Genomic DNA, 18010 nt, shown 5'->3' with positions numbered 1-18010 from the left:
ACAGAGCCGAGAGGGCGCCGCAAGACAACAGCCATTCTCGGGAGGAAGCGTACTCGCGTGGAGAACGTACATGCGTCATCCAGGGGTGGAGTCCAGCCACTCTCGGCCAACGCAGACCAACAGGTGTCAGCCACTATCAGCCAATATCTGGAATGACTATCATGGCAAAGGCAGCACGAAATAGAGGAGATAGAAGGAGGCAAGAAGGGGCAAGGCTATTGATTAAGGAAAAGGGGCAATATATGCAAGCGAATTAATAACCATTTGCTCAGCTCTCTGTTCAGAAACAAATGTCTGAGTAATTGACCGCCAGCTGTCGCGCCCTTTCATTGGTGTGGCTTAGCCGGTACACGGGTGGCACTTTGCTGCTGCCCACCAGAAACAAACCATCGAATGCATGACCCCACCGACCTCGCCCTTCCAGTCCCGTCCAGAGTCCACCCGTCCCGTCGTCGCCCTCTTCGGCTCCTCTGCCTGGCCTGGGAAATCGCTGGCGCGCTGGCATGATGGCCTGAACATCCATGACTGACACTGACACTGAGCTTTTTCCCGCCTGCTGCCTTGCCTTGCCCAGGTTGTGTATCGCGCCTTCCGATCCATCCCCCCACACACCGTACCCGCCCAACCCGCAATCGCCGTGCGCCGTGCGCCTTGTCTGTGTCTGTGTGTGAATGAGGGTGACTTCTGATCTCATCATCAGAAACCCGGCAAACCACGTTTTTCTCTCCCACTTTCAGTCTTCTCTTCCCGTCTCATTCAGCTCGCCAGCCTAGAGTGTGTCACGCCATCCTCTCACTCGTCGACTCGACTCGACTCGCAGCCTCGACTCCCGCGTGACTAACGGACTGACAGCCAAGTAAGCACCTTGGCTTGCCTTGCCTCGCGACGCTTTCCAGGTTGGACTCTTGGGTCTCTTTTCTGCCTATCCCCGATCCAACGGCCCCGACCCGACACCGTCATAGTCATAGTCATACCTGCCCAGGCACCCCTCCTGGCCTCAGATCCCTTCTCTGACTCGGTCTACCGTCACGACTACAGCACCTCCCTACCTAGGTAGCTTTAGTCACCCGGCTGCAAACGCCAACGCCACCTCTGAAATCTGCGCCCTCGTTCTCATCCTCCGACGACCCTTCTTTGCCTACCTACCCATCCCAAACCTTTTCCTTTAAAAACCGCCACGATTCCCCCCACCACGAGGAAGCGGAAGGCTGCTGAGGCGACGATTACCTCTGCCAACAGAGACGAAACACCCAACAAGAGAATCATCGCCTCAGCCGCCGTGTCGGACAACCACGCCCTGCCCCCGACCCCGGTCACCACGGCCAGCAACCCGATGGATTCGGACGAGGAGTACATGTCGGCTCTTTCGAGCGACGACGAGTTGATGCAGGACGACAGTGGGGACGAGATGTCGGCTGGTGACGGTAACCTTTCCCTTCTAAACAACCACCTTTGTCTTGCTCGTTGCTGATAAAGATTCGATTTAACAGACTTCGATGATGAAGAGTTTGACGAGCCCGATCCCGACTTTGGTTTGGCCAAGGATCTCGATAAGAAGAGACAGGCCGCCCACGTCGTATCCTACAAAGTCTACGAGCCGAACGATATTCAACGCCAACAAGATGACATGATCAACGAGGTCAATATGATCCTAGACATGCAAAAAGAAGACGCCGCCATCCTACTCCGTTATTTCCGATGGAACAAGGAACGTCTGCTTGAGGATTACATGGACCGCCCTGAAAAGGTCCTGGAGGCTGCCGGCCTGGGTAACAGCTCGGTGGCGCAACCACAGCTGGAGGTCATCCCCGGCTTCATGTGTGACATATGCTGCGAGGATGAAGACGGTCTCGAGTCGTTTGCCATGAAGTGTGGTCACCGGTACTGCGTAGAGTGCTACCGCCACTACCTGACGCAGAAGATCAAGGAGGAGGGTGAGGCTGCTAGAATCCAGTGCCCCTCAGACGGCTGCGGTCGTATCCTCGACTCGGCTTCGCTCGACGTGCTTGTGACGCAAGAGTTGTCGGGTCGCTACCAGGAGCTTCTCAACCGGACATACGTCGAAGACAAGGACAATTTTAAGTGGTGTCCTGCCCCTGACTGTCCCAACGCCCTCGAGTGTGGCGTCAAGAAGAAGGATCTCGACAAGATTGTCCCCACGGTCGAGTGCCGCTGCGGCTACAGGTTCTGTTTCGGCTGTCCTAACCCGGATCACCAGCCTGCTCCTTGCGAGCTGGTGAAGAAATGGCTCAAGAAATGTGCCGATGACTCGGAAACGGCGAATTGGATATCGGCCAACACAAAGGAGTGTCCCAAGTGTAATTCGACGATCGAGAAGAACGGAGGCTGCAACCACATGACCTGCCGGAAGTGCAAGTACGAGTTTTGTTGGATGTGCATGGGGCTCTGGTCTGAGCACGGCACCAGTTGGTACAACTGCAACCGGTACGAGGAGAAGAGCGGTGCCGAAGCACGGGATGCGCAAGCAAAGTCCCGAACGTCTCTTGAGCGCTATCTCCACTACTACAACCGCTATGCCAACCACGAGCAATCGGCCAAGCTGGATAAGGACATTGCCCAAAAGACAGAAAAGAAGATGGTGCAGCTTCAGACCGCCTCGGGCATGTCCTGGATCGAGGTTCAGTACCTCAACTCGGCGTCCCAGGCCCTCCAGACCTGCCGACAGACCCTCAAGTGGACCTACGCTTTTGCCTTCTACCTGGCCAGAAACAACCTCACTGAGATTTTTGAGGACAACCAGAAGGACCTGGAAATGGCCGTGGAAGATCTATCCGAGATGTTTGAGAAGCCTATTCAAGAATTGTCCGACCCTAAGCTGAAGGTGGACATCATGGATAAGACCTCGTACTGTAACAAGAGGCGTGTGATTCTCCTCGCCGACACCGCCGAGAACTTGGCCAAAGGTATGTGCAACCCTTGAAAACCCGTGTATTGTTTGTGATAGAATGACTGACTGATCTTTCAATAGGTGAATGGGTTTTTAACTCGGACCTCGTGGCCAACACGACTGCTGGGCCCGCCCCCCGTCGCTAAAGCCCGAGGCATCACCATGGGAAACGCTCCAAAACTCTGCATCATAACAGCGTCCATTGCCCCCAATCAACCAACACTTGGTTGGAAAGTGTTTTAACCACTGCCGTATTCTGGCCACTCGCTGGATAGGCAAGCATACGGTTGAGACGAGACACCTTGACCTTGCACGAGAATTTGATATCAGTGCAACAACTATAGACGGCGACATTGCTGTACAGCGACATTCTTAACCAGCCCACAACTGCCACCGTGGTACATGGCTCCTCAGCCTCACTGCCACCTTTCAACACAATTTGTCTTTACCACCTGTTTTGCAACCCCCCTTTTCTTTGTTGTCCGTCATCAGTCATTCTTACCCATCATGAGAACTAGACGAGGCACGAGGCGTGGGTTTTTTTAGGCGTTAGGCCCACCATAGCTGGAGGCGTTGGCGCGAAGAAGGCGATGATGATGAATGGCTTAGTTGTCCTCTGCAGTGGATGTGGATGGATGATGGGATGGGATGGGATGGGAGGTCTGGGCCTTGGTTCATACATAGATTTGTTACGACATGTTTCTGCGACGCCGTCATCGACATGGATCACGAGGTTTATTCAGCGAGTACATAAAGAAACACATCACATTTACAACTACAGCAAGACAGCTATTTTTTCCCTTGACAAGAGCGATTGTCTGGCTTGACTGCGAGGCTTTTGTGCTTGCTACCCATCTGTTCACTCCTTGGAAACTTCTGAATGACTGCGAATTGGGTATTATTGTAGAACCCCTGGGCAAAACTTGGTGCCAAAAAACGCCTATCTGATATTCTGTCTCCTACACCGACAATGTTCCATTGTGTCTCTCAATACGCACGAGTTTCCACAAGACGCTAACTCCGACCACATGTTGTATGTACCTACAGAACGGCAAGCAATGGATGCGTTCTGACGGCCAGCAGCTGCAGTACAAGAAATAAAAAAAAAAAAGCAAAGTAAGAAAAAGGTTGGAGGAATGCCGTGTCGATTAATTCAAGTTTCGCTTCAACGGCCCCAAGTGGGGGTGTATGAGAGGGAGTTGGCGACGCTCTATGCAAATGCGAAGCGGGAGAGGTTGAGCTTCTTCGGAGGTGCAAGCTCGACTTCGTCATCGTCCTCATCTTCCTCGTCACTATCGGGGATGATTTGGTCCTCGCTGCCTCGGTTCAACTGCTCCACCTCCTTCAGGTTGACCTTGGGGAGGGGAACGAATGCCGGGTTCACAGGAACGCCCGAGAGGAACTGTCTGTCAAGGCTGTTGCGTGGCTTGGGTAGCTTGGGAGACATGGGGCCGCTGAGGGCACGAGCGCCAAGCCGCTGCAGCGGTGTCATTCGAGAGGCGGCAGTCGAAGGCGCGGTTGAGGGAGTGGATGCCGCACTGAATACCGAGGAGCGTCGCGAAACATCCGAAGCAGGCGTTTCAGTTGGTTTCGAGTATGAGAACTGGCGGAGATTGGGCCGAGAAGGAGTCTCGGAAGGCTTTGAGAGAGGCGCGGTTGATCGAGGAGGAGGCATAGGATCTTCAAAAGATGACATTGGTGTCTGTTCATGTTTGAAGGATGCTTGACTCTCACTGTCGGCCGTGGTAGTGAAACTGTCGCTCGTGGTGGTAGTTTCCTGGCTCTCCCTCTCCTCAAAGACTGAAATGGACTTTCTTGACTTGTCGGCAGGTTTCCAGCCTTCAAAGTCAGGAAGAGCCATAAGTGCCTCATCAAGAGAGTCGTCTGACAGCAAGTACGCATCGCTCTTGGCCCTTCTCGGGCTTCTTCGTAGCTTTGGAGCTGAAAAGAACCTGCTCCTCTCCGGCGGAGAATCGATGGGCTCGGCTTCGTTGTCGTCACACAGACGGGCCTTCTTGGGTGGCCTGTTCATAGGATCGGTCGAGGGGGCCGCGGATGAGTTGGACGCCGTACCCACAGAAGACGTACGTCTTGTGGTGGGAGGGCTGCCAGCAATCCGGGCGAGCATACTGGAGATTGGCTCAGTTCGGCGGCGGTTGAGTCGTGGGGATGATCGCGTGCGGTTGGAAGGACCTGGGGCCGTGGGTCGAGTTGCTTCATCAAGATAGGGCCTGGGCAGAGGGAACACCCGGGGAACCAATCCTCCTCCGGTAATTTGCGAAACTCGTTGAGGATCGACCTCGAAGCAATTGGGATCCATCTCACCCATAGGTATCCGTTGGTGACCCTTGAAGTATGAGCTGATGGGCTTCATGGGTGGAGGCTCATCGACAGAACTAGAAGTGGTCTGTGAATGTCTTCTCTTGGACGGCGTCAGAGGGAGAATGATGGGCATCTTGGTGATGGGATTCATATCACCCTTGGCCACCGCTCGTGCAACTTCGGGCTCCACAAAGGCTCCAATGAAGGGCATCTCCTCGGCAGTCCGCGTACCATCCAGGTCAGTGAGGTGAACAAGCTGCTTCTTGTTGGGACAGAAGACCCATTGATGCAGGAAGGTCAATTCGGCCTGGTAGAACTGGGTCAAGTAGTTTTCCGAAATTCGCTTGCCCTGGAATTGAAGCATGCGCACTACTCGTTCGGGAGCTTTGGTCTTGCGGAGCATTCGATATGCTGTCTTCAACCCGACACTTGGAAGACCATCCAGATAGTCACATCCGCTTAAGATAGCCATTCGTCGAAACTCGGTATCGGACCATCCCGTCAAAGAGACCTCCCGGCAGGCGCAGAAATCCTTGCGATTGATCTCGATGCAGTTTCCGTACTGGTCTAGCTTGGTCAAAAGCTTCTTGGCACCGAACACGAGGAGATCAGAGTCGTCCGAAATGATGCCGTGGATCAGACCCTGTCGTTCGAGGTAGACGAGTTGTGCATCGGCTTCGTAGGGGGCGACAACGTAGGGAATATCGAGCTTCTTCAGCTGCTGGATAAGAGCGGATGCCATCTCGGGGGTGATATCGATGCATTTCTGAAACTCCTGAGTGGCCTGAGCAGGCTTTCCAGCTCGAAGGAGCTCCATGGCCACCTTCTTCTTGTCATCTCTCTTCTTGGCACGTGAATCCTCGGTGGCAGCTTTGCTAGGCAGATAGTCGCCGTCGAATACCATGTAGGGGGTGACACCGAAATGGCGGAGCATGCGGACACGCATCATGGCAGCATTGATGTACCTGGGCAGTCTCAATTACTTCCGTCCACATTCACTGGTGCGAGAAAACTTACTTCTGCGTCGGCTTGCCCTGCCCAAGCTCTAAAGCACAACAATAGGCCGCACGATGAAGCCATCCGTACGCGTCGACACCCAAGGTTTGTCCATCATATTTCTTGAGCTCTGTTGGCTTTTGGATAGACTTGAGAAGCGGCAGAAGTCCTGACAAGAGGTCAATATCATGTGTTGGAGGTGATTGAGGAGCTATTGGTGTGGGCTGTACCGGTTACACCCATCTTGAAGATCTCGTGTCAGGGTCGGTGGCGATGGCAGGCCGTCGAGCTTGCACTCGCTGCCCCCGGCAGGGACTCGGGCAGCTTCAAGCCAGGCGGGTTCGGAGTTGCATACGTTAACAACGGCACATTGATGTGAGCTAGAGGACGCGTCGAAAGGTTGATTGGCACGCGATGTCGGGTCAGCAGCACGTTCGAGGCGAGGAGGAGCGTGAATCTGGCGAGCGGGAAGACAAGCCCAGGATGAGCTAAAGGGCGAGGCAAAGACGAATGCGAGAGAGCTCAAGGCGTAGTCCGGGGTCAAAAGTTGATCAAGTCTGATGTCCAAAGGCGGTGGGGATAGGACGAAGGATGTTTTGTGTGGGAGCTGGAGGCTCGGCGGGCAGGCAGGGTACATCGGCTAAGTTCGTCTGCCCCTGCCTGGGACGCGACGGGACTGGGACAGTGGAGGACCCAACGGGACCCCCTGAAGCAGCGGTTTTAATGGGCGCGTCGATAGGCGCGCTGCCGTCGTTTTCGACCACTAAGACCGCTGGGAGAGGATTAGTTCCCGCCGCACTGGCATTTCCCCAGCAACCTGACCCCGCCATGACGATGCGACTTTTGAACGCCAAACGCGAGGGAGGTTCGTGATAGATGGCGTCTGATAGGTAGATGTTGAATTTGACAGTAAGTGGATGTGATAAATTAATGGATTCTAATGTATATCTGATCTCGGCGCGGAACCCGGCCCTGGAAACCCAACTGTTGCTGGTTCTAGAAGATCTTTAACCGAGACATTAATTAAGTTGAGATCCAATCTATGGCACATGGACTTGAGATCCACCAAGAATGGCAACAGCTACATGGCCTCAAAGATAGTAAAGTCAAGAACCAAAGAGACAAACCCACGTAGTCGATGCGTTATTCTTGTTTATTGTTGTTGACTCACCAGCCTCCAATGTCAACACAGCTGCGGCACGTACAAAACACATGTTCTTTCATCTGCGGGCAGCTGCAACCAATTTAACCCCGGCATATACCCGCCACTTTATGGGCTGTACACCGACAACTTGTGGAGCACCAAAAAAGACCCCGACGAAAAAAAATCCTTGCAGAGGCACAGAGCAACTTACACAGGATCAAAAGAACTTCACTTGCTCGACACGCCAGTCAAGATGCCTTCTACGCTCAGCAAGACCCGAAAGCAAATCTCCAAGAAGAGGAATGGAGTTGTTAATGCTCTTCACGAAAAGTCGAGAGACTCTCTGCGCCTTCACAAGGCTGGTGTGAGAGATCAGCGCATTGAGAAGTTGGCTGCCGCGAGGAGCAGAAAGGAGCAGCCACTCGGTATGTGACTTGAAGCAGAAATTTTGAGATGTACTCATAACTGACTTGCCTGCAGTTGAACGTGTTGCCTTTTTCCAGCAGGCCCTGCGTGTTAAGGAGAACAAGGGAGTTCCTGAACTAGAAGAGATTCAGCGCATGATTCACTCGTAGGTTTCCAATGTTAACCTGTCATAGCACTCTCTGACTGGGTTTCTAGATATGTTCATCAGCATGATGAGGAATACAACGCTGTCAAGAAGACTCGTCGCCCTGGCCGACCTGCCAGTGCCAGGGAGGACCTTCTCAAGGCCAAGATTTCCACTCTTGAGGACGAGTACAAGGGCGGATTCGGTAAGCTACCTCGTTTACCCCAGTCGTGGCAGTGCTAATGACATGTGTAGTGCTACCCGATCTTCTAGACGCCGACACTGTCAACTCCCTCCATCTTTGGGAGGGCTCTTGGTCGTATCTCCCCCAGTTGAAATGGGCCAAGGTCAACAAGGAAGGCCAGGTTCGCCCGACCGCCTTCCCTACTGGAAGCACCAACTGAAGGCCTGACTATCGGGAGCCTTTGAACGACAAGAGACGTCGGTGTCACAGATACTGACTACCCCTGAGTCTCAAGATCTCTGAAGGGCCCTTTATGGGATCCGGACTGACTCAACTACCAAAAAATTACTACCTTGGACCACTAAAGCAATCGAAGTCCGAGAAAGATACCCCGAGTCTTGGTCTAAGTGATCTTGGCTCATCTTGTCCAACTTTTTTGATGTTGCCCGCAATTGGCGGATGCGTCCAAGTCCTTCACGATTGACCTGCACAGGTTTCATGCCAGCTTCAAAACCAGAAATGCTGAGCTGTTTGAGACAGGTATCAACTGCCTGGCGTCCGGCATGTTTGACAGGCGACAACTCAGGCAAGTTGAGGGACCTAGCGGATGGAATCTCTCACTCCATGGACCTGGACGGGCCTCTGATAGACGCCTCACTTCCAGCCCTAGTTTAACTAAGCTTGAGATTCAGACTTGAGAAGCTATGGGGTTTCAATTACTGGGTATACTGGAACACTTGTCCTGGATGCTGGGGACACAGACACACGCACATGAATTGATGAGATAGACACGTGGGGACACAGCGAGAAGCGAATTGATGAATAAAAACACTTTACCCTCTCCATATTCAAACTCTAGACTCGAATTAGCAGCTTTTGCAGCCAAACCCCCAGTTACAGAGAACCATCAGTCAAAACTCAGCGAGTAGGAGAGGAAAGGGAGCCACGTGATCGTCACGACCCCCGCAGTGGCCCGGAAGATCCCTCCAGTCTGAACCCGGGCAAATTGTTAGCGGGCGAGTCGTCCCGTGTCGGTGCCAAAAAAATTCAGAGGGTGGAGAAGGAAGCTTGAAGCTTTTCGCATCTCATTCTTGTACAACAATAAAAATCAACATCAGGTCATTCCAATTCTCCTTCCCCCTCAACACCAATTCCTCCTTTCTTCTCTTCCTCTTTTTTAATACCCAGCCACAATGTTCTCCGCTCGATTCGTCGCTAGGTCGGCGCCCCGCGTCGTCGCCCGCCTCTCTGGCGCCGCTCTCCGACAGACTGCCCGCCCCAGCACCTTTGTCAAGGCTTCCTCTCTGCGACCTGCCGCCTCTGCTTTCTCTACCACCGTCTTCCGGAGGGCTGCCGCTTCCGAGACCGACGGTGAGCTCTCGGCCAAGCTTGAGAGCGAGATCCAGATCGAGGAGGACATGAAGGCCAACGAGCAGGACCCCGCCAGCATCAAGGATTTCCTCAACAACAGCGCCTTTGAGCTCATCGACACCCCCGGCCAGGAGGTTGTCAAGCTCGTCCGCAACTTTGGCGAGGAGAAGTGAGTATCCGCAGATCCAATTGGACCTTCAAAACACTAACATCGCTTCCAAGGATCACCGTCAGCTTCTCCATCGCCGACATCACCAACTACGACCCCTACGCCGAGGAGAACGCCCTCGAGGAGGAGGGTCTCGAGGAGGACCCCAGCCACCAGCGCAGCGCCCAGTCCAGCGGCCGCGCCAACGAGGAGATTGACGAGGAGCTCGAGGACGACCTGGAGGACGAGGCCGCCGCCCCCATCAACCTGTCCATCGTGATCGAAAAGCCCGGCAAGACCGAGGGCGCCCTCAACATCGACGCCACCGCCCAGGACGGCAACGTCGTCGTCGAGAACCTCTTCTACTACGCCGACGCAAAGGTCGCCAAGGTCGAGTCCCCCGAGGCCGCCCAGAAGCGCGCCGACGTCTACCCCGGTCCCCCCTTCGGCAGCCTCGACGACGACCTCCAGCTCCTCATGGAGCGATTCCTCGAGGAGCGGGGCATCACCCAGGCCCTCGCTGTCTTTGTCCCCGACTACGTCGATGTCAAGGAGCAGCGCGAGTACACCCGGTGGTTGAGCAACGTCAAGGCCTTTATTGATGCTTAAAGGGCTGCTAGCAGTCAAAGAATGATGAGATTCACAAGAGAAGAAGAGCAAGATGGAGTCTTTGATACGGAAATCTTGTGTTGAATGAATGGGAAATGCCGCTCTTGTTGTACAATAGGATGAGATCCAACGAGATCAGACTACATGTCAAGATATGTGTAACGATATGAATGTGTCTCTGCTTTAACCACCCCCTTAAGCTTACTCCCTGTCGACTATGCATTATGATCTTTTAGTGAACAGACTTTTCGACATGAATGTGATGAATTGAGAACCTTGCTATCTACAACAAGCAACAGTCCCTGACCGAAAAACAACTCCTACAACTCCGATTAACGAGTGCGCAAGCCCGCCATGCATCCGCTGCCCCGTGGTCAGTCAACCACCGCAACTCGACCACCCAGTGCTACACCTCGGCGCAATGAGTCTATCTATTCCAAAGGTGCCTTTCTGACACGCGAAAAAAAAAAAAAAAGTGTGCGGTGTAAACCAAAACAAGCATGTCGACTTCATCCTTCCGTGTTCTGGGACAAGAGCTTCTGATCCTGGCCCTTATCTGATATCGTTCCCCAAAGTGGAATTGGTTGTCTACAAAACACCCTCAAGTGACCAATCACCCTTCTGGGCCCTCTCGAGGACCTCACGGCCCTTATCGGTGAGATCCGGCTTGCCGTCATTGCCTGTGACGTGCTGGAAAAAGACGGGTTGCCATGTCTCGTTCTTGGCCTCGCGTTGACGGGCCTTTTCACGTTGAGCCTCTTCCAGCTCTACCTTGACCTGAGTAGCCTTGCCGTATTGCTTGGCATGAATGGCCTCAGTAACACCGCCCCAAAGGGTGAGAGACTCATTGGGCAGTTGCTGCTCCTTGGGTGGGATGACCTTGGGTGCGACGTTGAGAGGTTCGATATCGATAATAGTAAACTGCTCCTCAACAGGGACCGATTTCTGCAACAGTTAATATCCATCATGACAGATCATTGAGAATAGCCACTTACAACAGGTCTGGGGCCCAGAGTGAAAATGACCTTCTCTTTCCATGGGCCGCTCAACCGGGCGAGCACGTCCTCATCGGGAACATCCTGCACACGAGTTTTGGTATCGTTCTCGGGATCGTACTTGAAAACAACACCATCGATCTTGTTCGTCGTCCGTCCCAGCCAGCCTTCCTCAATGTAGTGCAGGATGACCTTGATCTTGGTCTTGGGGCAGGTGATGTAAGCCATCTCACTGACAGAGACGCTCAAGGCACCGCGAAGAAGACCACCCAGGTGAGCCGCGGGGTGCGTAAGCTGGTATGTCTCGCCGTCGCGCTTATCAAGGCTGATAAAGATGCCCATGTTGTGCTCGCCGGGGAGGACCTTGACCGAGGTGCCAGTGAACTTGGCCGTGATCTGATCGAAACCGCGGGCGGTGATGCCCTTCTCGGGGCAGGTGACGTGGAAAGCGCTAACGGGAGGGTGATGGGATGTCTGTTCGGTGAGGTATGAAACGCGGACGAGCTTGGTGTCCTTGGAGCTGCCATGTTGGGGCACAGAGAGTGACACGGATGATGCATTCTTGTCGCCCTTGGCCGCCACCTTCAAGTTCGATAAGCTGCCCTTGGGGGTGCCATTGGTCTTCTGAAGACCAGAGGTCTCGATCCTAGGGGCATTGTCTTCGGTTTCCCAATTGCACTAGGCCACTGTCAGTCCCTCTGTCCTCTCAAAGATGGCCTGTTTCTCGTTGTGGCGGTGTGTCGATTGTATATCACGTACCCTGAAGAACTCGCCCAGGCACGAATTGTAGGGCTTGCACGGCTTTCCCTTGGCATATTTCAAGTCCTTGGTGAGCCAGAAGCGCACGACTTCGAGCATGCGGTCGAGGGCGTCATCCGAGGTGCCGATGGCGATAAAGGCATTGGGGGCATCGAGATAGGTCCAGTATTCCAGGTTCGGGGTTGGCTCGAGCAGCTGCGACGGCAGCGAGAATCTAACTGCTGCAAGGTCTGTAACGCCGATGAACCTGTCGCGCAAGAAGCGGTCAGCATTGAAAATCTCGAGATATCCATTTCGAACCCGTCTGGTCGTGAGTCTGGCCCTTCACCTCCACCGCCATGCTCCGCTCGATGGGGAGGTGGGAGCTCCGACCTCGCTGACAAGGGCAAGCAAGCTCCGTCTCTCCCTGGAGGGGTGAAGGAAAGCGGTGGAAGCTATCGCAGCAGAAGGGGATCCTCGATAGCATGAGGGCCTCTCTTACTTTTTCAGAATACCCAAAAACGTGCGCAACTTGGATCCATCGCTCTGCGGTTCATCAGGCGTGTCGGCCGTGGGTGGCGGTGTCGATGACGACATCCTCGCTGTAGGACTCGATAAGCTGGGCTGGGCGAGGAAGCTGGGCGAGAGGCGCTGCGGTGCGAGAGGGCAGCTTGTGGTGGCTGTTGGGGATAGGCTGCTAGATGCCTGGAGGAGGGGGCGGCAGCGCCGATGGTAGGATGATGATTTGTCGTACGGTAGATGTAGGAGGTAAGAGGAGAAAAGAGACAGATAATGAAGGTGTGGGAGAGAGAGAAAAGGGAGGAAGAAAAAAAAGTCTCGAAGGTTGCAGACTGAATCGCAAAAAGTTAAGAAAGGGAAGCGGGCGGTACTGTACCTAAGCCCAAGTGACGTTTTTGGCGGGGTGGGTGCCAGGTGCCCGCGGTGTTGGAGCAAGGGAGGTACCTCTGCCGCCGCCTTGTCCTTGCGCTCACGGCAGGTACCCTGCGTCTTGCCGTGCTTCCAGGCCCGATCACTTGAGCCAAAACGGCCAAGGAACGTGCGTCGAGCGCTACGGTCTGGTGGGGGGAATGGCGAGACGGGATATTTATGTTGAGGCTATCAAGGGGCAGAAGACCAGGTATTGGTAGAGTAAGGGGAATATGTACCTGTACTGGCAGATGACAGCAATGTCTCTCCTGTTGGTTACCTGCTGAAACCATCACCAGAGACTTTGCAACTCACCTCACTCTTCACGTTCACACTCAACGCACATTGTGAAGCCACAGCGTGATCGACAACATGGGTGTTCGCTCTCAGCGATAACTAAACCCTTTCCCTCTGTTTGATAGTAGTAGCAGCCCCTTGTCGACGAGCCAATCATCAGCGCACATGGGTAGAGCCTCTGGCTTTCATCCCATCCATTCACCCATCCGATAATAAAGGAAGCGGGATTAATTATCAAAGGAGCCATATTGGACTATCGCACCGAGCCCGTCTCATCTCGTCAAACAGCTGAAGCACGGGTCATGAGTGGCTGTCTTGTATGGATATGGTTACCCTGTCGACTGACAGATCATGATTCTTTTCCTTGATATAGGGATCACATGGAGTGAGAGCAACGAAGTGGGTGCCCACTGCTGCCTGTTCCTCTCAACCCATCCATGCCCCCGTTCTACAAACATGATCAGGTCACTCAAACACCAATTAGAAACAATCATGTCTTCTCAGAAAGTTTTACTATTATTTTGTTTGTGCTTGGCGTGTACTGTTATTCCGCAACGCCTACCTATCGTTGCGTCCTAACCTTCCTGTATGAATGCAACATGTGATGAATGCCTCTACTCCATGAGTTTTTCCATGTAGTGTGCCCTAGGTGTATCATGGATGCATGACAAGACCCAAAAAATGTATGTCCTGGTTATACAGGACAACGGCAACAACAACAAAAAAGGAGGGAGGAGAACGACGAACCCTGAAAGCACTATGCCGCAGCATCGTCCTCAACTCACAACCTCTAATACCAAAAAATATGTTCGACAAAATGCAAAGATGTACGCCGACGCCATGTCCATGGAAGCCTTTTGGCTCTTCTAATAAATGCAGCCAAAGCCTCCCTATCCGTATGTTTTCCCCTGGTATCCTAAGTGACTGCCCCCAACGCCCGGTGCACCATGGTCGGCTTCGAGAAAGGTGAGTGTGTATGCATTGCAGCCTTGTGTTTGCTGCGCACCACGCTCAGCCCGAAACAAGTGTCGTTAAATCATGAAGAGTTTGAAACACGCCGTGGAAAGATTCATCGATGGAGAATCATTTCTGGTTGCTGCTCCAGGCGCTATCATCAATGTACGTCTCCCATTCTTCGAGAACGTTCTTAGCTGGAGAGTCAGATTCGCCTTGGTTGTCGCTTTGGTTGTTCCAGCCCATGATCGCGAAGGGGTCTGGGTATTGCTCGTCCCTAGAAGCGGCCGTGGTCTCACCCTCCTTAAGGGGTTTGGTATCAGCGGTGTAACCAAAGAACTGGTTCGCAGCATCCGCGCCAGGATCCAAGCTGAAACTCTGGGCTGGCCACAGTTGAGGCTCGTTGTACATAGACGTGCCATAGGCATTGCTGAGACCAACGCCACCCAGAAACATTCTCGCTTCAGCAGGTAGCTGTGTAGTAAATGACGAACTCTCCGAGTTGAAGCCGCCCCTAACACTGTAAGATTGAGATTGTGTGGCTCCAAATGTTGACCCGTGGCGAGACCGAGGTGTTTCTGGGTGGGACATGGACCCAGGAGTAAGAGCTGGGGGTGACATGGGGCCGTCGTTCCTGGCCTCGGTAGGAGATGCTGGTATGCTAGCTGTGGATGGATTTCTCTCGTTGTTTTGCTGTCCGTTGTTTTGCTCTCCGTTGTTTTGCTGTCCATTGTTTGGCTGCCCATTGTTTTGTTGTCCGTAGTTGATGGGGTGGAACTGCATGTTGAAAGGCGGCTCGCCAACACTTGGGACTCGTGGAGTCGCAATAGGCGACTGAAGTGTCTGCGGTACGGAGAAGCCCTGACCAGTGGACCAATGCTGATGAGAAGCAGCCCTAACCCGGCTCTGGACGTTGGGGAAGAATTGATCAAATGTTGTATTGATTTCGTTGTTGCGCCAGTCGTTGTCAGTAGCAGAGAGCAGCTTGGACATAGCAACCCTGTTACTCAGATACGCGTCGACTCTAGCATTGAGCTCTGGGTTGGCGGTTTGCATGTGTGGGTTGAGGAGTCGGTAGGAGCGAGGGAAATCGTCGTCCTCTTCCTCATACATTTCCTCCTTCATGACGATCTCTTCGGTGATGCGGAAGGCCTTGCCCGTTCGCTTCTTGTGGATGTCGCTGGCGTTGCGGGCTGACTGGACCCGTGCCTCGATGCTCCGATCCGCGCGCCTCGAGGCGGCGATGTATGCGCGTTCCTGATTCTCGGAGTGGGAACGTTCGGTGTTCTTTACCAAGAGGCTTCGGGTCAGTCATGTCTGTTGTGCTGGGCCAGCGGGGAGGGGCTCCCTTACCCTGCGCGTAGGCGGCTGTGTCTTTTCACCAGCGTCTTGGGATTCACGAGCTCTCTTGGGCATTGTAAAGAGTGAAGGGTTTGGTGTTACTTGTGTTGAGTGAAGTTGAAAACTGGTTCAGAAAGAATCTTAGGTACACCCCGCCTGGACTCTGCAGGCGGATGGTTGTCAAGGATGTGTACTGTTCGGTAGCTGTAGATGTGGATGGGATGGAGAAACTGGAGTCGGGTCTGCCGAGGGTTGATATATGGCGAGTCCGAGAGACGTATTTCCGTATTTCCCCTCTGTTGTTTGGAAAGATGCTAAGCTATCCCGTTCTTGGCATTAAATCGGAGTGTGCAAGGCGACAATATCTCTGCATGTGGCTGAAATCGAGGGTTTGTTGGATGGTTTAGATTCCGTAGCATGTGGTTGGTAGTCGATGGAATTAAGCTTGAGGATGCAGCAGAAAGGACCGCCAAACTGCAGGAGGTATCCAAAGTAGATATGGAGATGAAGGAATAAGAACCGACAAGCGGGCAACAAGAGGGCAAAGCAAGCCGGCAGGGCCGTACTTTGGATTATATACGGACAGGGCAGGACAGCCACAAACCACACCCACAGAAACACTCTCCTGCGGAAGAAGAAAAAAGAGACATCTCATCTCACGTCTCAGGCGCCAAAAGGACGTGTAGCTCGATCCGAGAGCGATCGAGCGACGTTGAATCGAGCGTAGCTATGACGATCGATCTCGATGAGAAGGTCGCTGTTAGCGCCTGAGCCATGGCACATGTACTGCCCCGTATCGAGAGCTAGAGCCACCAGGAGCCACCAGGAGGCCTGCACATGCCCCGCCGGACCACCTCCGACCACCCCTGAGTGGCTCATTTCGGCCCACCTCCAGCGCGAGCCGCTGCACCACCATTGATTGACCTTGGTGCACCCAAGCTCCCAGGAAGCTGGAGGGTGAAGTCGGGATGGATAGCAAGAAGATGGCGACGGGAACGAATGCCATGCATTTCTGCATCTGCTACTGTACTGTACTGTACCATATTCCGGGACGGCAGCAAGAGGCAATAAGCCATGCACAGAAGCCACACAAGACGCCCTTGAGCTCGAGGTCTTGCGGTCCAAGTCGCCCTGCATGGGATTTGGACCTCTCCGCCAGGCCATATGCATCTAACATTGGACGCCTCGAAACTGGCTTGGTCAATAGGCCGAGCCGGGGAGTTACGAACCAGACTTGCCTGGGTGAAAGAATACAGGGCCTCACTGTCAATGCAAGCTCTCCCCCAGCCGCTGCCATATCTGGCGAGAGGATTGCAAAGTGCGCGGCCGCCCATGCCATCCAAGGTTCCATTGTCTTGCCTAGGTTGTCTTGTCTTGCAGTTGAAGCCCATCAGAACTTACATCCCCTTCGCCAGGTTGCAATCATAGTTCTGCGTTGTGCCAGAACTCTCTTCAAAAGAACCCTTCGGGTGGCATCCCTGTCACCATGCCGTTCTATCACAACCTTAGTCTTTCCGTTTTCCTGCGGTCTCACCCGGAACTCTTGAGCAACCTGGACGCCTGGCAACCCGGACGCCTGGCAACCCGTCTGGCCTGGCTCTCTCCCCATCTGCACTGGCACCGCACTCGCCGTAGTGAGCCCGGTGTGCAAGGCCGTGCTGCATTGCACCAAGGCACCCCGTTAGCATCCTGAGCTGCCGGCATGTCCAGGATCTGTCAGGCAGACTCCCCTTTTTCCCGGTGAGGAGGTGGAGTGGCCTCCATACGATGGGGAAAAGTGTTCCGTCTCTGCAGACCACCGATAGCGTGCTGCGTGGGCTTTGACTCTCGTCTCCATAATCTCTTGGTAGAGGCTATCCAGTCTGAGTTGCCGCGGCCCTTCCATCGCAGTGAGACTAGGCCATCGGCCGATAAGACATTGCTCCGTGAACCCACGTTTTGTAGACTCGGCTCCCCAGATCGTGATCCAGAGAAAGAACCGTCAAAACAAACAATCGGCTGCTTTGATCCATTCCCATCCGAAATTCACCATGGCAAACGTGAGCTGGACGGAGCAACTCTTCCGACTGGGGGACTGGCACTATCAGATGTCAACCCTGCGCGGTAGTCAGCCAGAGAGGCGCTTGTCCAGCACAGACAGCAATGGGCGCAGAAGAATGGGACGTTCATCCAGGGAAATGGTAGCTTAGGTGCCGCATCGTGACCCAGTTCCTTGTTTTCCATGAGTTTCCCCCTTGCTCCATTGGACTTCCAGCCGGTTCCGTTTTCTGCCACTTCCCCAGCTTCCGAATTCGTGCATGCTTCGTGGCATTGCCTGGCCTCCATGGCACAATAACACGGCATGGCGCGGGAAAGTTATGGCGAGGTGAGCCGTTGGTGGGACTGGGCTTCGTACTGTACCTTTGCAGCAGTCAATCGAGAAGACGCTGTTCCTCGATCCAGCGACGTTGTTCCCGCATCAGGGCATCGTCAGGGACGCGTTAGTAGCGATGGAGAGCGTTAGGGGCTGAAGCAAAGGAGCTCGCA

The 18010-nt window shown here is 53.8% G+C and overlaps 6 protein-coding genes across 6 annotated transcripts; 3 read left to right on the top strand and 3 right to left on the bottom strand.

Moving 5' to 3' along the window:
* Positions 1-1333: 1333 nt before the first annotated feature.
* NCS57_00586000 (RBR-type E3 ubiquitin transferase) lies at positions 1334-3054 on the top strand (the record flags this gene model as incomplete). Its single annotated transcript, XM_053055768.1, has 3 exons — positions 1334-1424; positions 1491-2924; positions 2990-3054. The coding sequence occupies 3 exons, from the start codon at positions 1334-1336 to the stop codon at positions 3052-3054; spliced, it is 1590 nt and encodes a 529-aa protein (XP_052914723.1).
* Positions 3055-4118: 1064 nt separating this feature from the next.
* Positions 4119-6469, bottom strand: NCS57_00585900 (Exonuclease 1; the record flags this gene model as incomplete). Its single annotated transcript, XM_053055767.1, has 3 exons — positions 4119-6195; positions 6248-6395; positions 6457-6469. 3 exons carry the CDS (start codon positions 6467-6469, stop codon positions 4119-4121), a joined length of 2238 nt encoding a protein of 745 aa, XP_052914722.1.
* A 1154-nt stretch (positions 6470-7623) lies between these two features.
* Positions 7624-8324, top strand: NCS57_00585800 (uncharacterized protein; the record flags this gene model as incomplete). The annotated part of the gene is made up of 4 exons (XM_053055766.1): positions 7624-7795; positions 7851-7941; positions 7992-8125; positions 8176-8324. The coding sequence occupies 4 exons, from the start codon at positions 7624-7626 to the stop codon at positions 8322-8324; spliced, it is 546 nt and encodes a 181-aa protein (XP_052914721.1).
* A 973-nt stretch (positions 8325-9297) lies between these two features.
* NCS57_00585700 (uncharacterized protein) lies at positions 9298-10232 on the top strand (the record flags this gene model as incomplete). Its single annotated transcript, XM_053055765.1, has 2 exons — positions 9298-9644; positions 9698-10232. 2 exons carry the CDS (start codon positions 9298-9300, stop codon positions 10230-10232), a joined length of 882 nt encoding a protein of 293 aa, XP_052914720.1.
* Positions 10233-10820: 588 nt separating this feature from the next.
* NCS57_00585600 (uncharacterized protein) lies at positions 10821-12760 on the bottom strand (the record flags this gene model as incomplete). The annotated part of the gene is made up of 4 exons (XM_053055764.1): positions 12468-12760; positions 11987-12233; positions 11228-11905; positions 10821-11177 (listed from the first exon to the last, which is right to left on the bottom strand). The coding sequence occupies exons 1-4, from the start codon at positions 12560-12562 to the stop codon at positions 10821-10823; spliced, it is 1377 nt and encodes a 458-aa protein (XP_052914719.1). The 5' UTR covers positions 12563-12760.
* Positions 12761-14272: 1512 nt separating this feature from the next.
* Positions 14273-15559, bottom strand: NCS57_00585500 (uncharacterized protein; the record flags this gene model as incomplete). The annotated part of the gene is made up of 2 exons (XM_053055763.1): positions 14273-15430; positions 15497-15559. The coding sequence occupies 2 exons, from the start codon at positions 15557-15559 to the stop codon at positions 14273-14275; spliced, it is 1221 nt and encodes a 406-aa protein (XP_052914718.1).
* Between the last annotated feature and the right edge of the window lie 2451 nt (positions 15560-18010).

This window comes from Fusarium keratoplasticum, chromosome 4 (assembly GCF_025433545.1).
Source record: "Fusarium keratoplasticum isolate Fu6.1 chromosome 4, whole genome shotgun sequence".
In the NCBI taxonomy this organism is placed as follows: Eukaryota; Fungi; Ascomycota; class Sordariomycetes; order Hypocreales; family Nectriaceae; genus Fusarium; species Fusarium keratoplasticum.
This window is presented reverse-complemented; position numbering and strand designations above follow the sequence as displayed.